Source organism: Brassica napus, chromosome A7, assembly GCF_020379485.1.
Source record: "Brassica napus cultivar Da-Ae chromosome A7, Da-Ae, whole genome shotgun sequence".
NCBI lineage: Eukaryota > Viridiplantae > Streptophyta > Magnoliopsida > Brassicales > Brassicaceae > Brassica > Brassica napus.
The window spans coordinates 21,240,471-21,257,942 of NC_063440.1; the positions used below are offsets into that span (position 1 = coordinate 21,240,471).

The following is a 17,472-nucleotide window of genomic DNA, read 5'->3' on the forward strand; positions in this document are numbered from 1 at the left end:
CAAAAATCTATGCTTTTTCATATTTGTCACGAAAATTTATATGTTAAACTTACTTTTACAAAATTCTTAACTTTGTCACGAAAAAAAAATCTATGCTTTTTCATATTTGTCAACGTTCTCACACTTTCTAAGAATATATTAGCTTAGTCACTTACTTATTTTTTTTTTACAAAACAAAGTATCGGAGTCTTGAAAGTTGAATTTATATTATTGTAAATGTACATAAGAGTTTGTGATTATATACTTAGTGGTTCTTGTATATGTGTCCAAGAATGTTTCAATGGCTTAGTGGTAACTGTCCTATATATATCATACTAACCCGGGTTCGATTCTCACCTTCGCGTAAAATATTTATTAAATTAAGTTTCAAAAATATGTTTAAAATTATAAATTATTTATTGTTGTATTTAAAACATTTTACTGAAATATTTTGGAATCTAGTGTATTAATTTTTGTATTTAAAAATAAATCTAGCTATTATTATTTTTTGTATTTAAATATTTTACTAAATCATTTTTAAATTTATGGTCATTCAATTTAGAAAATCAGATACAAAAATTAAATCTTATGTTATTCATGTTTGATAGATTCATACACTTCATTTAAAAAGAGTTTAAATTTAATTTAATTTGTAAACTATTGTAACAAATTTTATTATTATCTTCAAATTTTATAATTATTTTATGAATAATAAAATCCACAACAGACTTGTAGCCATCTTCACTTTTGCCCAAAACTATCGTCACATTTTTGAATTTTTTTCTCAAAACAAAACATTTTTGAATTTAATGTATGTTGACGTTAATTAATACAACTTTTTTTTGGTAATTTCTTACTAGTTTTTTTTTTAACTTAGCTTTCAGTTTTCGTTCTCTTGTGGCACCCCCTAAATACTTTTTTAATCCATCGCTTTTAAAATTGTACTTTTCATGTGTTTGTTAATTGCAAGGTTCCAGATTTTGTCCGTCTTGCATAGCCGACATCATTTATAAATGATTGCCACACAGTGTTTGAGTGTATACATTTCTTCGGCTTCATAAAAAAGATTTCTACACAAGTTAAAAGAAAAAGACTAAATTGTTTACTATATTATTGCAAAATTAAGGCAAATAAAATATATTTTTTTTTGCTAAAGATGTGAATATTATTACTAGAATGAAATTTGACTACAGATTGACTGAACCAAAATCTGCTAATTAAAGCTATTATGTTCATAAGATTTAGGTCCAGAGCAAATCACTAATACAGTAAGCAATGAAGCTAGTTTGAAACTTGAACAAGAGACAACATATATTATCCCTAACAAACCGCTTCCTAAAAAAAAAAAAAAAAAAAAACAAACAAACAAACCGCTTCCTGATCACCTAAGGCGACCAAGAGAATAGCTTCAAAGAGCAGTCTGGACTAACACACACCCGAAGGTGGCTCCATACTGTTTCGACGGAGGTGACTGGCTACGGCTCCGAAACACCACATGAGGAGAATGCCTAGCAAACAGACTCGCAACTAACAGAGTGGAAAGACTTAGTGTCCCGACATTCCAACCGTTGGAGGTAGAGAGTAAAGTCAAGGCAAATGCAGACGGTAAATTAACCTTCAACCAGCCACGAACCTACAAGATACGGTGGAGACATCGAGGGAAAACACAAAAGCTTCTACCGGAGGCAGATAAAATATTTATTTGTTTAAAATTAGTAAATTTATAAAAAGACAATTAAAAACAATAGTATTAGTTTAACATGATATTTATTTAAAAACGAAAAATGTAATACTTAAGTTAGAAGGTTTGTATTGGTGACACAAGATACTAAGGTTTGTATTTAACCAAAAAAATTGGTCTAATTAGCTTAGACTACAAGAAAACAAAAATCGTGATGTACATTGTTATCGGAGGAGATAATCAAACTGATGATAATGCAACTATGGTGGAAAGATATATTTATTAAATTGATGAATTAACAAATTGCTTTTATAAATGAAAATTAATAAGGGTAATATTATTAAAGGTATACCAAATGTGTGTTTTCTAAGGGTAATATTATTTCTTTTTAGTCGCTTTCTATTCGAGTTATTGACAAACATGGATGACTGACTAAGCTTCGCGTTGTATGCGGACAAGTAAAGACTACAGCTACGAAAACTTAACCCTATTATATCAATGACTTGTGTTTCATATTTACTTAAAAATATGACAACATACACGTACAGGTAATCAAATCACAGTTTTAGCATTGGTATTGGTATTGGACGGTATCAACGTATTAATGAAAACGGAAAACTAACAAGAGATTGTTTTCTGATCTAATTGACTAATTTATGTTGGCGCATCGATAGATTTATAACTGTTAGTATCTGATATAGACTATATCGTAAAGCATATAGATTATAAAATGTAAGTTATATGATTAAAATAACATAATAAACTGAGTTTTACTAGTTTAAATACACATGTAATTTCACATAATTTTATTGTTACAATGTACTAATAGTTTAACGAAATCTGGAGTACATTTTGTAACTAGAACTTATAAATGTAGATTAGATGTGTGGTTTGCCTGGGGTATCAAAAATCCTGTCTTCCCATCTTTTTGATGATATCAGATGTTACCCAAACTTGAAAAGTTGCATTAGAAAGCGTCTACACTTGCAAGACTTTTAACAAACATCTTTCATGAGTCTCAATTAGGGAAAAAAAAAACTACGGTCTAATGCCTGAAACCTTCCAAGCGTTGAGATAACTTTTGCGGTTCTGCAGTGACATCAATTCTCTGAATCAGTAAATCCTCTCATTGTGTATCGTCTTCTCCAGTTGGTTCAACCTGATGGTTCTGATTTGACCCTGCTTGTTTATCACCCACCACTCATGTTGTTGTTCAAGGTTACCACTCCATTTTTAAGGTTAAAGCAAGACACATGTTCATTGGAACTCATCAATGGGTTCACGCTTTCCCCAAGAAAGGGTTGTTTAATAGCAGAAGTTGCTCTTCATAGTCATCCACAAGGACCACAACAGAATCATCCGCAAGTCGAAACAATAGAGAGTTCATGTTTCAGTTATGTCAAAGAAAATGATTCATTTTGAGAAGTATATATAAAATTCAAACGTCAGAGCAAATTAAGTATTACAATACATAAAAACGAAAAGGGTGCAAAAAACTGGAAGGCCTTCAACACTTTAACACTGTCAAGAAGAAAGCTTTCCTCTTCTCTTGTCCCTCAGCAATACAACAAAACAAAAACAAACTACACTTTCTTCTGCAAAAAGCTTTAAGTTTTTTGGGATCTAAGCTCAGCTTGCGGTTTTCAGGGTTCGCATCACGTCTCCATCTTCTTGCTCCATCTGAAAGAGATAAGACAGGCACATAAGAAGATATAGACAACACAAAGTAACTCAACAATTCAACACAAAGTGTGAAATCTCACCTCAACAACTACTCTCTTCTTCTTCTTCTTTGATTTTCCAAGATCATCAGACTTTCTTGAATCTCTCTTTCCTTTTTTATGAATCACAACTTGCTCCTCACCATCATCGTTGTCTTCCTCCTCATCAGCTGAATCTATATTAGAAAAAATTGTGGCTTTGTAAATAATCCACCATGAGAAAGAAAGACCTTACCTGACTAAAAAACTCACAAGAGATGCAAATTTTGTATAATGAGTTTTACCATGTTCATCATCGTTGAAGTTAGACATCTTAGAGGGAAAACCAGAGAAATCTTCCATATCTTCCTCTTCTTCAAGCTCTTCATATCCTTCAACATATTCAATCTCTGGCTCCTGATAGTTCATTCAACAAAGAACATTTTAAACAAAGTGGAGTGCGGTTCTATGTCAACAAAACAGAGAAAATAACTCAATATCAATTTTTCCTGTACACGGTTAGATAAAAGTACCTCCTCTTCTTCCTCCTCCTCAACACCTTCTGCCAATTTCTTTTCTTCATCAAGAACCTTGTTCCACTCAAGCTCCGGGTAGTTGTATATGTCACCATAAATACCCTTCTTCAAACGCTCTAGCAACTCGGTCTCGATAGCCTGATCAGTCGAGAGAAATCATCTTATGAAGGAACAAAACAGAGACAAAAGCAAACAGACAATACACAAAAAGCGAAAATAGATAGGTGACCTTATCCAAGACTGCTGCTTTAACAGCCTTCTCCTCTCTTCTTAATTCTCTCTTGATATCCCTCCTTGGTGTCGTCATTATCTTCTCCCTATGAACCAAAACCAACACCATCAAACAATCAAAACCCAACAGAACTAGGAAGCTGCATATTACCAAAACAAGGACCAAACCTTGTCTTGAGAGCAAGTTTCCTCATACGAATACGCATCTGAGTCATTTTGGTCAGTCTTTGTTTGATCTTGTGCTGTAATAACTTAGGCCAATACAACTACAACAAAAATAAAACAGAATAAAAACCTCTACTCTTGTTGCATCAAGATATAATCAAATTTAAGCTCCAATTACCAAGTGCTTGTCAATGGTTTCAAGAGCCTTCTCGTAGTTTCTAGGCAACTTCACCCTCTCCCACAAGTTCTTAGGCATGTGGGCTCTCTCTATTGTCTTCATATACAAATAAAACACACCTAGACACACAAAAAATCAAAAGTTAATAGATTCAATCCAAATCAGACAAAACACGAAGTTAAACAAGGAAATGTCAAGTAGTAGTACCATCGTGGTCTCTAATGGTGGCGTAACGGCTGTTAGCAAGAGGACAAGAGCTTCGGTTGCAAATACCCGTTACGTTGTAAGGGTTTCTACAGAAGATTCCTGTTTCGATTCTACGAAGGTGGAGCAAGATATCTCAATCAGTACGAGAGTTCACAGAGGAAGTAGAAGTGAAGAGAAGAGCTTACTTGGCCATGTAACTGCAGTGCTTGTGTCTGATGACTTGCCATATGACCTCGTCGTGCTGCATCTTTCACGGTGGAGTTTTGAAATCCGGCGACGCAGGGATGGGATATTCGGACAAGAGAGGGGTTTTGCGAACTAGGGTTTCAAAATGAGGAGCTTTTTTTATTTTGTGTTCTGTAAGGAGTCTGTTTTCGCGAAGATGGGAAAATTGGAGGGTTATGCTGCAAATTTGAATAATTGTGATAGAGGCATCGTTTGGGCCTTCGATATAGCCCAAGCCCTTTTCTTTTGGGTATTTAGCAGTCATAAGATGCCATCATAGAATGAAGGTGTAAGCTGAGGATAACACAGAGGTAGTAAACAAAAGAGAACAGAGTTTCGTTAGGTAAACTGCGGGTCGTTTCAGTGTTTTAGACGGCAAGTAGTTTACACTAATTATAAGGAAACGGCATGTATTGCGTGAACCAGTAGTATGAACTATGATGTTAAGAATGATTTATAGTTGTTGCACCTTTTTACACAATTTTCTATCATTACATTTCTTCATGACCATCAAAAACATACTCATGACACTATTTTATGAACTGTATTGCATCTGTAAGCTTAGATGATGATCAATCATACAACAGCATCGGCTTGTCTCTTAGTCAATCTCGCGTATAACCCATCTTTGCTCATAAGCTCTTCGTGATTGCCCATCTGTTGTGCACACAAAACATAACAGTTAAAATTACAGAGATCAATGGTTTCAATGAACTGAACAAAATCAGTTACCTCAACGACTCGTCCACTGTCCATAGCCACTATTCTATCCGCAGCTTTAATTGTAGAAAGTCTGAAGGAACATAATGTTGAAGATGTCATTAAACCAATCATCAAAACATGTCGGTGTAAGAAAAAGATACCTGTGTGCTATCACTATGACACTTCTCTTTGTTGCTGTGTCGCTTCCGATAGAACGAAGTACTCCCTGGAAGAGACAAAGGGTTGAGACTTCATGCATTTTAACTAATGTTTCTTTTAGGCACTAGAGTGGATTTTACCTTAACGTTGTGTTCGCTCTCTGCATCAAGTGCACTTGTGGCTTCATCTAGGATGAGTATTTTAGGATCTCTAAGGATGGCACGAGCAATGGCAATCCGCTGTTTCTGCCCTCCACTGAGTAAATCATCATCAACAATTGTGTTGTACCCATTGGGAAGCGCTGTGATGAAGTCATGTGCATAGGCTTGTTTTGCAGCCCATACTATATCTTCTTGCGTTACATTCCGATCACATCCGTACTTGATGTTGGAACCGATGTCTGTGCGGAAGAGTTTTGGTTCCTGCCCCACGTATCCGATTCTTTGCCTTAGCCACTTGACATCCAAATCTTGCAAAGGAACCCCATCCAGTAGAATCTGGAATTCAAAGAGGAAGCCTTAAGGAAGGAAACGCTTAAAAAGGTTGTTTTACAGTTAGTTTGAATAACCTACCTGACCGCTTTTTGGTTCGTACAGTTGCAGCAAAAGACTAACCACTGTGCTTTTGCCACTGCCACTTAGACCAACCTGAACACAACAGATTTGTAAACAAATCACTTCCGATACATTCTAAGTAAATCATCAGTGCCAACGTCGGACTACTTTTGAGATAAATACTTACGATTGCTACCACTTCCCCAGGACGCACGGAAATGCTCAAGTTTTGAAGCACTGCCACCTGAGATATTTACATATGATATGATTTGTTTAGACACTGAAAATTTGGTTCAAGGATATCCACACAAAAGCGGAAAGTTAGAGGTAACAGGTTAGACTGCAAAAGTTTCAACATAAATGCAGTCACACCTCTTCTCTTGAAGGGTAGGAGAACGACACATTTACAAACTCGATATGTCCTGTCAGTCTCTGCAGTCTCGTTCCTGCAAAAAGTTGATAAATAAAAATACATTACATGGTCAAGGCAGGAAAAGAAGTCCAAAGTGATCTACTCGGTGGTTCATCATTGAAGAGGTTTGACTCTTAAGGGTTATCAACGGATTACAACCAAACTCAAGCTCCCATCAATCTCAAAAATGGTCAACATATTTATAAAATATACTGCTCTTTGCCAAAAAAAAAACGGAACCTTACCTTTGGATATGAATTGATCACTTGGCCTGAGATCCATCATTTGGAAGACCTTTTCACTCGCTCCAACTGATTGCATCAAATTCGATAAATTATCTCCTACCCACCATGTTGCATAGATTAACCATTCACTATATAACAGAAACTTTGTCAGCTTTTCTGCTGTTATTTGACCGGCTAAGATAGACACTCCTCCAACCAATACAGCAATAATCTATAAAAGAAACAAATGATGGATCTTGTCACATTCTTAGCATGAGCATCATCAAGGGTGAATGTACTTATGCAAAACAGGGTTATATGCGAGGAACCTGAGTGGCGTGGTATAAAGTGTTGAAGCTCCAATTCCAAATACCATATGCAGCACTCTGTCTCAAACTTACATCGGCCATTTTCTGAAGCCAGTGATTATACCTTTCAACAACAGAAGGAGATAAAATTTATGTCAGGACGTAAACAGAACCTGTTCTTGAAACAGAATGGGCCTACGCAAAATTTCACCAGAAACAAAAGATCAAGAGACTTTCAAGGGTTTCATGGTATCACATTGCACCTTTTAAGCTCTTGCTTCTCAGTCCCATATACACGAACAGTTCTCATCAAAGAGTATGTCTCTTGAGCGACCTTGCAGATCCAGAGAGCAGTTATAAGCAAAGAATTAATTGCATAAGACACATATCAGGATAATACATCTTGACAAAAAATGAAGATAAAGAGTTTCAAAGCAATCTACTTCATTTGCAGAAGCTGTGATCTCCTGAATTAGCTTCGCTGTCTTCTTTTGGTACCTACAACATTAGCAGATGCCACTTTATTTTCCTACTATGCATACGTATCAGTTGAGCAGCCAGGTGAATCATCTAATAAAAAAAAAACAAAGTAATAGCAGAAACTCACATCCCGTAAACAAACATAACCGCTGCCAAAGTACAACAAATCACCAATGTGCAGACACCAAGGGGCCAGGACAGGATCAACAAATAAACTAAAGCCCCTGTACCCTAAAAGAAAGAAGGTAAACATACAGATACATGTCAATCATGCACCAAGCACGCTTTAGGCGAGATGTAACTTATTATTGATAAGAAGAAGACCTGAAGAACATTGCGAAATATCATGTTCAGATCATTTCCAATGACCCTCGAGACTTGCTGACAGTCCGACCCTAGTCTGCTTGTTAAGTCACCAACAGTTTGAGAGTCGAAAAAGGATATATCCTGTTCAATGCTCAGTTAAGTTAGCAAGAGTAATTTAAAATATTAAAGGTAAACCAAGTTTTAAGAATTATAGAACAGCAAAGAACTTTCACGACCTGGAGGAGAAGAGTGGAGTATAGCGTTTCCCTCATTCGTTTCACCTACAGAGTAGAACGAGACCCATCACTCTTGAGGAGATTAAAACCACAAATAGAAAGGGAAGTGCGAACTAAACTCACAAGTATCATGTTAGCAATCCCAAAGAAGCATCCTCGTATGCCACTAGAATCAAGAATTGAACAAAGAGTTGCGTGAGGAGGTCCACAATATCAAAAGGTAGAACATTTTGTAAAAGACTCTCAAAAAGAGGAAACTGATAAGACAGCAAGAACAACCCTCTAAAAAAAAAAAAAAAAACAGGGACAAGCATTTGACCATACAAGATGTTGACCTGCAAATGCCTGAAGTAACACAAAGCACAATCAAGAGCTTGACATTCCGATGAAACACAGTGATATCACCACTTTGAGCCGAGAATATCGAAGCCGTCAAGAAATGTGGAATAGATATCTCTGAAAGCTGAAACAGGCAGAGAGTAAAACAAAGATAAGGCAAGGAAAGATTCTAATTCTGATTCTGAATATAACACATGGCCGTTCCTGAAACTTAGGGGGTCTAGACACAATTATCGACTGGAAGTAAATTATCTATCAATATTTTAAAATTAATTCGGTAGACTAATGAATGATCTATATACATATAAGCTAAATCATTTTGTGAGTCCAAGCGAATGTTTCATTCTGCTTGTAGCTTTCTTCTCTACAACTACACATATATATATAGTTATATACTCAGCTTAACCAGTTTCAATCCTACAAAGCTAGTCTCAATGCACTCCACGAGAGGAGCTAAAGTCAACGAAGCAACATGAATAAGGAAGAAGCCAGCCACGCACCGCAGCTACGATGAGAGTGGAAAACGCAGCGAAGATAACCCAACGATCCTCAGCCACAAGCTCCCAGATCCGAGTTAGCGCACGCCACACAGTCACCGGCTCGGCTACGAACCTACTATCGACTTCTTCCGAGAATCTCCACCAGCTTCCGCCTGGCAATATCGACCGGAGGAAGCCAACAAAGTGCCGGATTCTCTCCGGAAACGAAACGGAGTCTCCTTCTCCTTGGTAATACTCCGAGCTTCCCACTGCTGCTCCATTCACCGTCGAGCAGTTAACCGGAGATAACCGGTGGTTTCTAATGGAGAATTGAAGAGAAAATGATTGTTTCGGTTTGAATCGGAGATTCTTCCTTTTGATGTCACTGGTGGCGATAATGGAGCACCGTCGGTGGAGGGAGATGTGGATGGGGCGGCGACTCGTGCAGCCGAGTACCTGAAGAGCCATGAAACGACGTCGTGAGACGAAGAAAGCTCCACGACTTGGAGGAGAAGACAGAAATGAAACGCGTCGTTTTGGGAAATTGAACAAGGACGTAACGCAAGGAAGCTACGTATCATCCAAGACGATCCACAAAACCCGCGGTGGGGCCCATGGAGATCCACCACCGAGTTCATCAGCCACAAGGGGAGCCGGCGCGTGACAAATGGCGCGTGGAGATTCAATCATGTGGTGTTGATCTCTTCGTCTTTGAACGAACGTCGTTTCAAGAGCACGTTTGAAAATGAAGGGATATTATTATTGGGCTCATATCTTATTAGGCCCATACCACTTGAAAGCCCAGGTAAAATATGTAAATCCTAGCTGAAGTGAACTTTCCTATTCGAACGACGTCGTTTCAATAGCAAAGTTGAAAATGAAAAAGAGATATTATTATTGGGCTTATATCATATTAGGCCCAGCTAAAAGACCTAAACCCTACGAAAGCTGAAGAGAGTGAGTCACTTTATAACTCTACTCTTCTTGAAACCCTAGCCGCAGGAGAAAACCTCGAGAGGAGTCACTGATCGGCGGAAATGACGACGAGATTCAAGAAGAACAGGAAGAAGCGCGGCCACGTCAGCGCCGGACACGGTCGTATCGGAAAGCATCGCAAGCATCCCGGAGGTCGCGGTAACGCCGGAGGTATGCACCACCACAGGATCCTCTTCGACAAGTACCATCCCGGTTACTTCGGTAAGGTCGGTATGCGGTACTTCCACAAGCTCCGCAACAAGTTCTACTGCCCGATCGTAAACCTCGACAGGCTGTGGTCGCTCGTCCCTGAGGACGTGAAGGCGAAGTCGACGAAGGATAAGGTGCCGTTGATCGACGTGACGCAGCACGGGTTCTTCAAGGTGTTGGGGAAAGGTCATTTGCCTGAGAACAAGCCTTTTGTTGTGAAGGCGAAGCTTATCTCGAAGACGGCGGAGAAGAAGATTAAGGAAGCTGGTGGTGCTGTTGTGCTCACTGCTTAGGTTTTATCGAAATTTTATCTTTCCGTTTTTATTTTATTGTTGGATGTTTTTAGTAATGAATCTTTGTCGGAATTTTTTAAGTGGTTTTATGACATTGAGATATGCATGTTTTGAACATGTTTGGGTGTTACCTGCATTTCTGTTGCATATTGTGAATTTGCTTCGGACATATGTTCGTTATAATGGCTGTCTAGATTGAATTTTGATCGGTTACGCGTGGTGTGATTAGTTGTGGAGTCGCATTAGCTGCTAGAGTATTAAACTGTGTTCATTGTCAAGAGCATGGAACTCTGAAGCCATAGGGAGACGCAATTTTGAAATATGGCCAAATACTACTCTATGAGCGTAGTGAATCTTGTGATGGAGACTCAGCGAATAGCTTGTAATGCACGCCACTTATTAGCTTTGGTGCAGAAAGCTAATCGCCTAGTTTCAACAGTTACACTCTTAACTCGCATAAATCTAAAATCGAAATCAAACTTTATTGCATAAATCCTTTTGTTTCTTTTCTTGTCGATTACTCTAACATGGTCTACATATGGAAAAAATAGAAACTTTGGTAGAATTAAGAAAATAGAGATAGAACTCTTAATAAGTTAGAGCTTTACTCTGGCCGTGAAAAGCTGCTCGTTTCATCTGTTTCTTGCTAGGTTATGGTTTTGAGATAATCCTTCTCCCACCAAGTAATAGGGCGTGATGTTTTTCATTACTCTTACATTTCCGCCTTCTGCTGCTGCCTTTAAGTACCATTTATTCTGACAAACATAGCATCATCAGTTTCCGTTACTTTCCATTGAATGTGTACAGCCATAAATATCAGCAGAGCCGGTGACAAAGTTGTTGTTATATGTATTACTTAAGCCAATGGTCAAAGGGAATGAATTCATTGATTTATTGTCTATGAGATATAAAGTTCAATGAATTCAAAGGGAATCAAACAAATTAACAGACATACTTGCCACTCAAGGCATCCCAGCAAACTTATCCTTCTTATTCAATTCGTATGTGCCTAGTGTAATAAACAATGCAATCATTGCTAGTTGTGACTATACTTGTCCAGCAATATACTTCCGTTGGAGAAATTAAAAAAAGAAAAGACATTAAGGTTAACTATGCTGACAAAAAAAACTATTGATAGATATTTAGAATTATGTGGATTTTGCTTTTTAATTAACTATGCAACTTGTAATTGTATAATTATCAGCGTTTTAAAAATTAATTATACAAATTAAGGGTAACTCTGTCAAAATAATGATATCTTTACTCCTAATGTATTTTTAATTATGAGTTTTGGGAAAATTTTAAAAGAGGGAACCTATAAATATCTTCTTTTCTGATTTTTCCTCTGCAAATCCCTTCTGCTGTCTTCCTTGTTCGATTTGAGTTTCAATAGGTATATATCGTCCCCACCACCTTCCTTTGCTGGATTAATTCTTCGGATAAATGTTTCGACTTGCTTGTTGAGTGTTTGGCATTCTGAATAAAGTCTATGTGGATCTTTGTGAATTTTCTTTTCTAGGGTTTTCAGACAGATCAGATGGCTTCAGGTTCAGAGAAAACTCTTCCTTGTCCAGGTACTTTTGTTGTCTTGATCTAAAGCGTACTAGTCACATGCGATTATTGTGTAGTAAGATTCGGTGGTTTTGTTTCTTCTTCTCGGCAGATTCGAGTAAAATTACCTCGCCTGCCCTTAAATTCGATGCTTTGGATTTCCCAGCCATGAAGGCTATGGAAGATTTCGAGGTAACTTCTCTTTTCTTTTCATTCTTACATGTTTTGTTTTGGGTTATTGAAAGGTTTCATTCTTTGATGGTTTATTGTGTCTACTTGGCTTAAAACACCAGACTTGTGCGAGAGAACATGGTGAGAAAATGCGTGAGGATCCTGCATATATCCTGGAGCTTAGCAGATGTAATCCAGGCGCTAAGTTTGATCAAGAACAGTTGAGCAACATGGGGCAAATGTTTCAGCGCCTTCAGGATCACGCGCGGCAGGTACTAGTGCATTATTATAAGCTCGACGATGATGATGATGATCCGGATGATAATTTCGTTTTCTTTGTCTCAGGATCCTCGTGCGTCTTTCGAGAATCTCGGGAAACCTGGAGCACTGGAGGAATTTGCTGAGCGTGTTGCCCAAATTAGAAAAGATCCTGAAGTTGAACCCATTCTAGCTGAGTTAGACGCTTGTCCTGCTGCTCTCTTGAAGTTTGTGGATGACAAACAAGTGTTGAAAAAGCTTGGAAAATCAATGCTTAGGTCTCAGGTAAAAGACCTCTCTGTCTTGTCCTTTCGTTTGGCATTATTGCTCAAAGCTTTTAACTCACTACCCTTCCAACAGGGTCTGAACTATGATGATGATGATGAAGAACTTGTCTCTGAGGGAAGAAAAGCCCTCAAGATTGCTTTTGGGTATGCCAAGGTACCTCTCTCGATAAACTTTTTCATGTCTTTACAAACTTTGACATATTAACTAGGAGGCTGATAATCACTATTAATCTTAATCTATCGTCAATTACATGTCTTTTTAATCACAGATGAAATGCTTCAAAGTTCTTCTGGATGCTGAAAGGAAAAAGGCCAATAAGGTTGAGAGGAAAAAGAAGACAACATCTCATCATGCTTCTAGAAAAGGAAAGACAAAGCGTTCAAACATTCTTTCAAACAAGGGTGATGATGTGTAAGCTTGCAACAAACCAAAAAAACTCTGTTTTAGATATGGTTATGTGTTCTGTATATTCATGTATCATTTTTGTTTTTGTTTTTGTTTTTGTTTTTGTAGGGCACTAAAAAACTCAGAAAGTCAAATTCCGACCACTGAGCTGGATGATTCCAGCTCCATGTGTTGAAGCTGATTCAGATGGACCATTGCGCTTAAGGGATGGATCTAGAGTACTATTACTAGGATTTGTTAATTTCATTTTTTAAACTGCTTAGAACATTGTTAGATTTTTCTTAAAAACTTGACAGTTTTAGAAACTTATTGGTGGTTATTTCATCAAGAGGTAGTGGATTAGTGAGAAGTATATCTAAATTTCTTTGACATACCGCACCTGTAGACTCAATTGCTACATTCTCGAATTTTGTTGAAAGCTTCCTAATCCATCTTGCCAAATTCTGATATAAAAATTATGATCACCTGTGTCAAATGCATCAAAATTGAGATGTCAACCAATAATAGTGTGTAAATTAACTGAGGGTTATGTGTGATCCACGATAATGTGAATATTAATAGAGGGTAACGTGTGAGCCACGACAATGTCCTATAAGGTATAGGAAGTGAACACTATTAGAGAGCTCAAATGGTTGAGGGCAGAGTTTAATCTCGTTTGGTTTTTGTTAGCGAATTTGTGTCTTGAGCCTTGTAGACAGTGTTTAGACAATGCTTTTGCTTCCATGATTATGGGATCAAGACATTCAACAAAACATTCTTATCTCATTCAAAACAAGAGATACATTCTTTAATTGACCAGAGCAACGATCCAATAGAAAAAGCAAGAAAAGTGTTTAAGTGGGTGTTATTGATACATGCAGTGAAATCGAACGGTGAAAAAGAAAAGTTGGAGAAAGCTGAAGACTGAAGTACAAGTCTGCAGGCTTTAAAAAATAAAAACCTTTAAATGTCCCTCCCATACTACATTTACAAAAGGATTTTGTCCCATTTTCCATTTTAGATGAAGATACTAGAAGATATGAAGCTACTATAAAAAAAAACCTTTTGACTTTTTTCCAATAATAATAAACTATAAACGACAAGTCTCCTGTTTCTTTTTCAATCATTCACACAAGAAACTCATCTCTTGTTTCTTTCTCTTTCTGGCAACATCAATGACAATAGTCGTTGTTGAGGTCACCCGAGTCATCCCCGCCGCTGACTCGGTCCCAAACTCGCCCAACTCGCTCAAATTTCCGTTGACTTTCTTCGATCTACCATGGCTACGATTCAACCCAGTCAAACGAGTCTTCTTCTACAGTCTCGCCGAGTCAACTCGTGAGAATTTCCACTCCTTCATCCTCCCCAAGCTCAAACTCTCCCTTTCCCTCGTCCTCGCCAGCTACCTCCCTCTCTCCGGCCGCATCACCTGGGACCCAAACGACCCCGCACCGAGCATCGTCGTCTCTTCAAACGACGCCGTGTCGTTGACCGTCGCCGAGAGCGAAGCTGATTTTTCCTTTCTTTCCGGCTATGGTCAACGTCCAGTGACCGAGTTACACACCTTGGTGCCCGAGTTAACCTTTTCTGATGACTCAGCAACGGTTTACTCTCTGCAGATCACGTTGTTCCCTAACCACGGATTCTCCATCGGCTTCGCAGCACACCATGCAGTTTTCGACGGAAAAACGGCAACCATGTTCGTTAAAGCTTGGGCCCACTTGTGCAAACAACACTTAGAAAAAGAGAACAAAGTCAACTCTCTTCTTCCGGAGAATCTAACTCCATCTCTTGACCGGTCGTGGCTCAACGGTCTAACCGAAGTCAACGAGAAGATGGTCGAGGTTGTTACAACTATGAAAGGGAGAAGCCTATGTCCGATTCCCGCCAAGGAACTCGAAGACGACGTCGTTCTATCCACGCTCGTGCTGTCTCGTGATGACGTGGAGAGACTCCGGGAGAGAGTCAAAAGTCAATATCAGAAGCTCCACTTGTCTACTTTTGTCATCGCGTACGCCTACGTGTGGACATGCCTTGTGAAGGCGCGTGGAGGAGACATGGAGAGATACGTGACGTTCTTGTTTATGGGAGACTTCAGAGAGCGGTTGGACCCACCGCTTCCGGCGACCTACTTTGGGAACTGCGTGTTTCCGGCGGGTAGCTACAAACGCAAGGCGGCGGAATTTGGGGAGGAGAGAGGGTTTTTGACGGCGGTGGAGATCCTCTGTGAACTGGTGAAAGGCTTGAGTTCACGGAAGATAGAAACGATTGTGGAGGAGTTTAGGGCTATATTCAGTTGCAAGGGCGAGAGCTCACAGTTCGGGACGGTAGCTGGATCGACCCGGTTGGGAGTATACGAGTCGGATTTCGGGTGGGGAAGACCGGTTAAGAGTGATGTTATCTCTATCGAAGGAGAGAAAATCTCAATGGGAGAGAGACGTGACGGATCAGGTGGCGTCGAGATTGGAGTGTGTCTGAAGAAGTCTGAAATGGACAAGGTCATTGCTCTGTTCAACAATGGTTTACAAAACTAAACGCCTTTCTTTGTTCCTACAAAGTTTCAATAAGGCAAGATCATTGAGTTGTGAGCTTTTGGTCTCCAAGCTTTCAATAAGGCAAGATTACCTTCTGTATCGGTTTGGTCTCCAAGTATTCTCGTCTCTTCGGATTTGATCTTCACATACTCTCGTCGAAGCTTGTCTTCGTACCTGGAATATATCAAAAACTCGTGTGATCTCTCTATGCATACCAAAAACTTCACCTAATGTAGTATTGATAACAAAAAAAAACTAAGAAGGTATATAGTTAAATCCCTTACCAAAGCTTCTCTGCAAGGTTGTTCCTAATTAACAAAAACAATAGCGTTAAATCTTATGTTATAACATAAATATATTAGCGAAGCAAATCTTTACTTGGGTCGGAAAGGGTATGGAACAGCTATCTCAGCCTTGTACAGAAAATACTTAGGAAAGAGTAGTTTCTTGTATTGTAGCGCCTGCAATAAAAAGATTTTAATCCGCAATCTTACTTTCATAAGTATAAAAACTCTTGTGATTTCTCCATGTATAAAAAAACTAATAGCGTTAATCGTCACACAATGTAGTAAAAAAAAAACTCAAGAGGTAAAAACTTAAATCCCCAAAAAAAAAAAAAAAAAAAAAAACTTAAATCCCTTACCAAACCCTTATGATATATGCAATACCTAATCAACGAAAAATAATAACCTTAATCTTTGTAATAGCATCAAAACTCTAGCAATAAGTTACAACCAGTGTTTCATAAACAAATCTCTTAAACATAAATCAATTTACTTGAGTGGATTTAGTGGAAGGTATGTAACTCCCCTATCACTCTATCAGCCACATCAAGATATATCTCACAGTCGTGCAAATACTCGCCGTTCTTCTCTTGCAGCGCCTACATGATAATAGATTTAATCATTAGAAAATTAATATACTATATCATCTTAATACTTTACTCAATCCAGGCCAAAATTAGACTATACCAAACCGTAATCAGATTGCTTACTCCTGTCTATGGAATCTTCTTCTTTTTTTTAATCAACAAAAAGCTCTAAAAGAAGTTATACTAAAAAAAAAGATACATTGATAATGACATGGCAACTTCCTACTGGTAGGACAGCATCAATGAATAAAGTTTCGTTTCGTAGCACATAAGGAAGAAGCTACTGCTGACGTGTCAAATACTGATTGGCTTGACTGCATGAGCACATGACGAAGTCAAACACCTGCACTCGGTCATGGAAGAATCAAATGGCGTACTTTTGTAAATCAAACGTTATTTTCCCCTTATAAAAGTCCTCTCTTAAAGCCTTTTATCTCTTTCAAACTTGTTCTTCGGCGTTATCCCCTTGTGATGTAGATAGATATTTAGAATAAATATCTTAATTATTTAGTGTTTTATTTATTATTTGAATAATTATCTTTATTGTTTTAGGGTTTTATGGTTTTCTTATATATATCCGTTTAGGCTTAAGATTGTATTCAGTTTATGATTTGATTAATAAAATTGAGAATTCTCTCTTTGTTGTTCCTTGATTTCGGTGGATCATTGGTGATCTCAACGAATTTAAGAAGACATTGATCTTAGGCATTCTTAGACTAAATAAGATCTTTGTGATTATCCTAGTTTTCCGGGTATTCTAAGAATCAACGGATCTCTAATTCTATCTTATAAAGCTTCCGCTACATCAGGTGGTATCAGAGCTGCGTCTCTTTGGT

At 38.1% G+C, this 17,472-nt stretch overlaps 5 protein-coding genes across 7 annotated transcripts; 3 read left to right on the forward strand and 2 right to left on the reverse strand.

The window, feature by feature from the left end:
• Nucleotides 1-3,072: 3,072 nt before the first annotated feature.
• On the reverse strand, nt 3,073-5,073 carry LOC106353799 (protein mak16). The gene is made up of 9 exons (XM_013793599.3): nt 4,863-5,073; nt 4,678-4,787; nt 4,471-4,589; nt 4,296-4,393; nt 4,126-4,213; nt 3,894-4,034; nt 3,666-3,777; nt 3,424-3,557; nt 3,073-3,340 (listed from the first exon to the last, which is right to left on the reverse strand). The coding sequence occupies exons 1-9, from the start codon at nt 4,922-4,924 to the stop codon at nt 3,290-3,292; spliced, it is 915 nt and encodes a 304-aa protein (XP_013649053.1). The 5' UTR covers nt 4,925-5,073; the 3' UTR covers nt 3,073-3,289.
• A 260-nt stretch (nt 5,074-5,333) lies between these two features.
• Nucleotides 5,334-9,730, reverse strand: LOC106353797 (ABC transporter B family member 26, chloroplastic). Of its 2 annotated transcripts, XM_013793598.3 has the most exons (17): nt 9,123-9,730; nt 8,619-8,746; nt 8,407-8,449; nt 8,284-8,328; nt 8,066-8,188; nt 7,869-7,972; nt 7,705-7,759; nt 7,525-7,595; nt 7,283-7,385; nt 6,975-7,185; nt 6,690-6,763; nt 6,505-6,561; nt 6,336-6,410; nt 5,904-6,260; nt 5,766-5,830; nt 5,635-5,695; nt 5,334-5,559 (listed from the first exon to the last, which is right to left on the reverse strand). In XM_013793598.3, exons 1-17 carry the CDS (start codon nt 9,567-9,569, stop codon nt 5,479-5,481), a joined length of 2,100 nt encoding a protein of 699 aa, XP_013649052.1. In that variant the 5' UTR covers nt 9,570-9,730; the 3' UTR covers nt 5,334-5,478. The 2 variants fall into 2 exon arrangements, with proteins under 2 accessions (XP_013649052.1, XP_022544752.1); XM_022689031.2 differs by lacking the exon at nt 9,123-9,730 and having other exon boundaries at nt 8,608-8,720.
• A 331-nt stretch (nt 9,731-10,061) lies between these two features.
• LOC106353796 (60S ribosomal protein L27a-3-like) lies at nt 10,062-10,696 on the forward strand. Its single transcript, XM_013793597.3, has one exon. The coding sequence runs from the start codon at nt 10,139-10,141 to the stop codon at nt 10,577-10,579; it is 441 nt and encodes a 146-aa protein (XP_013649051.1). The 5' UTR covers nt 10,062-10,138; the 3' UTR covers nt 10,580-10,696.
• Nucleotides 10,697-12,098: 1,402 nt separating this feature from the next.
• LOC106353795 (ankyrin repeat domain-containing protein 2B-like) lies at nt 12,099-13,585 on the forward strand. 2 transcript variants are annotated; one of them, XM_013793596.3, is made up of 7 exons: nt 12,099-12,153; nt 12,243-12,322; nt 12,424-12,573; nt 12,647-12,844; nt 12,920-13,000; nt 13,116-13,258; nt 13,361-13,585. In XM_013793596.3, the coding sequence occupies exons 1-7, from the start codon at nt 12,117-12,119 to the stop codon at nt 13,425-13,427; spliced, it is 756 nt and encodes a 251-aa protein (XP_013649050.1). In that variant the 5' UTR covers nt 12,099-12,116; the 3' UTR covers nt 13,428-13,585. The 2 variants fall into 2 exon arrangements, with proteins under 2 accessions (XP_013649050.1, XP_048591826.1); XM_048735869.1 differs by lacking the exon at nt 12,099-12,153 and having other exon boundaries at nt 12,167-12,322; nt 12,647-13,000.
• Nucleotides 13,586-13,822: 237 nt separating this feature from the next.
• On the forward strand, nt 13,823-16,281 carry LOC106353794 (phenolic glucoside malonyltransferase 2-like). Its single transcript, XM_013793595.3, has one exon. It carries the CDS (start codon nt 14,407-14,409, stop codon nt 15,763-15,765), a length of 1,359 nt encoding a protein of 452 aa, XP_013649049.1. The 5' UTR covers nt 13,823-14,406; the 3' UTR covers nt 15,766-16,281.
• Nucleotides 16,282-17,472: the final 1,191 nt, after the last annotated feature.

Coding starts and splice junctions, on each gene's coding strand:
- LOC106353799 (XM_013793599.3), bottom strand. CDS start 4,924: ATGCAGCACGACGAGGTCATATGGCAAGTCATCAGACACAAGCACTGC. Junction 3,558..3,665: donor CTTCAACGATGATGAACATG/GTAAAACTCATT, acceptor TTTCTAATATAG/ATTCAGCTGATGAGGAGGAA. Junction 3,341..3,423: donor AGAAGAGAGTAGTTGTTGAG/GTGAGATTTCAC, acceptor TATCTCTTTCAG/ATGGAGCAAGAAGATGGAGA.
- LOC106353797 (XM_013793598.3), bottom strand. CDS start 9,569: ATGGCTCTTCAGGTACTCGGCTGCACGAGTCGCCGCCCCATCCACATC. Junction 5,696..5,765: donor GTCATAGTGATAGCACACAG/GTATCTTTTTCT, acceptor ATGTTCCTTCAG/ACTTTCTACAATTAAAGCTG. Junction 5,560..5,634: donor ACAGTGGACGAGTCGTTGAG/GTAACTGATTTT, acceptor TGTGCACAACAG/ATGGGCAATCACGAAGAGCT.
- LOC106353796 (XM_013793597.3), top strand. CDS start 10,139: ATGACGACGAGATTCAAGAAGAACAGGAAGAAGCGCGGCCACGTCAGC.
- LOC106353795 (XM_048735869.1), top strand. CDS start 12,191: ATGCGATTATTGTGTAGTAAGATTCGGTGGTTTTGTTTCTTCTTCTCG. Junction 12,574..12,646: donor TTCAGGATCACGCGCGGCAG/GTACTAGTGCAT, acceptor TCTTTGTCTCAG/GATCCTCGTGCGTCTTTCGA. Junction 13,259..13,360: donor TCAAACAAGGGTGATGATGT/GTAAGCTTGCAA, acceptor TTGTTTTTGTAG/GGCACTAAAAAACTCAGAAA.
- LOC106353794 (XM_013793595.3), top strand. CDS start 14,407: ATGACAATAGTCGTTGTTGAGGTCACCCGAGTCATCCCCGCCGCTGAC.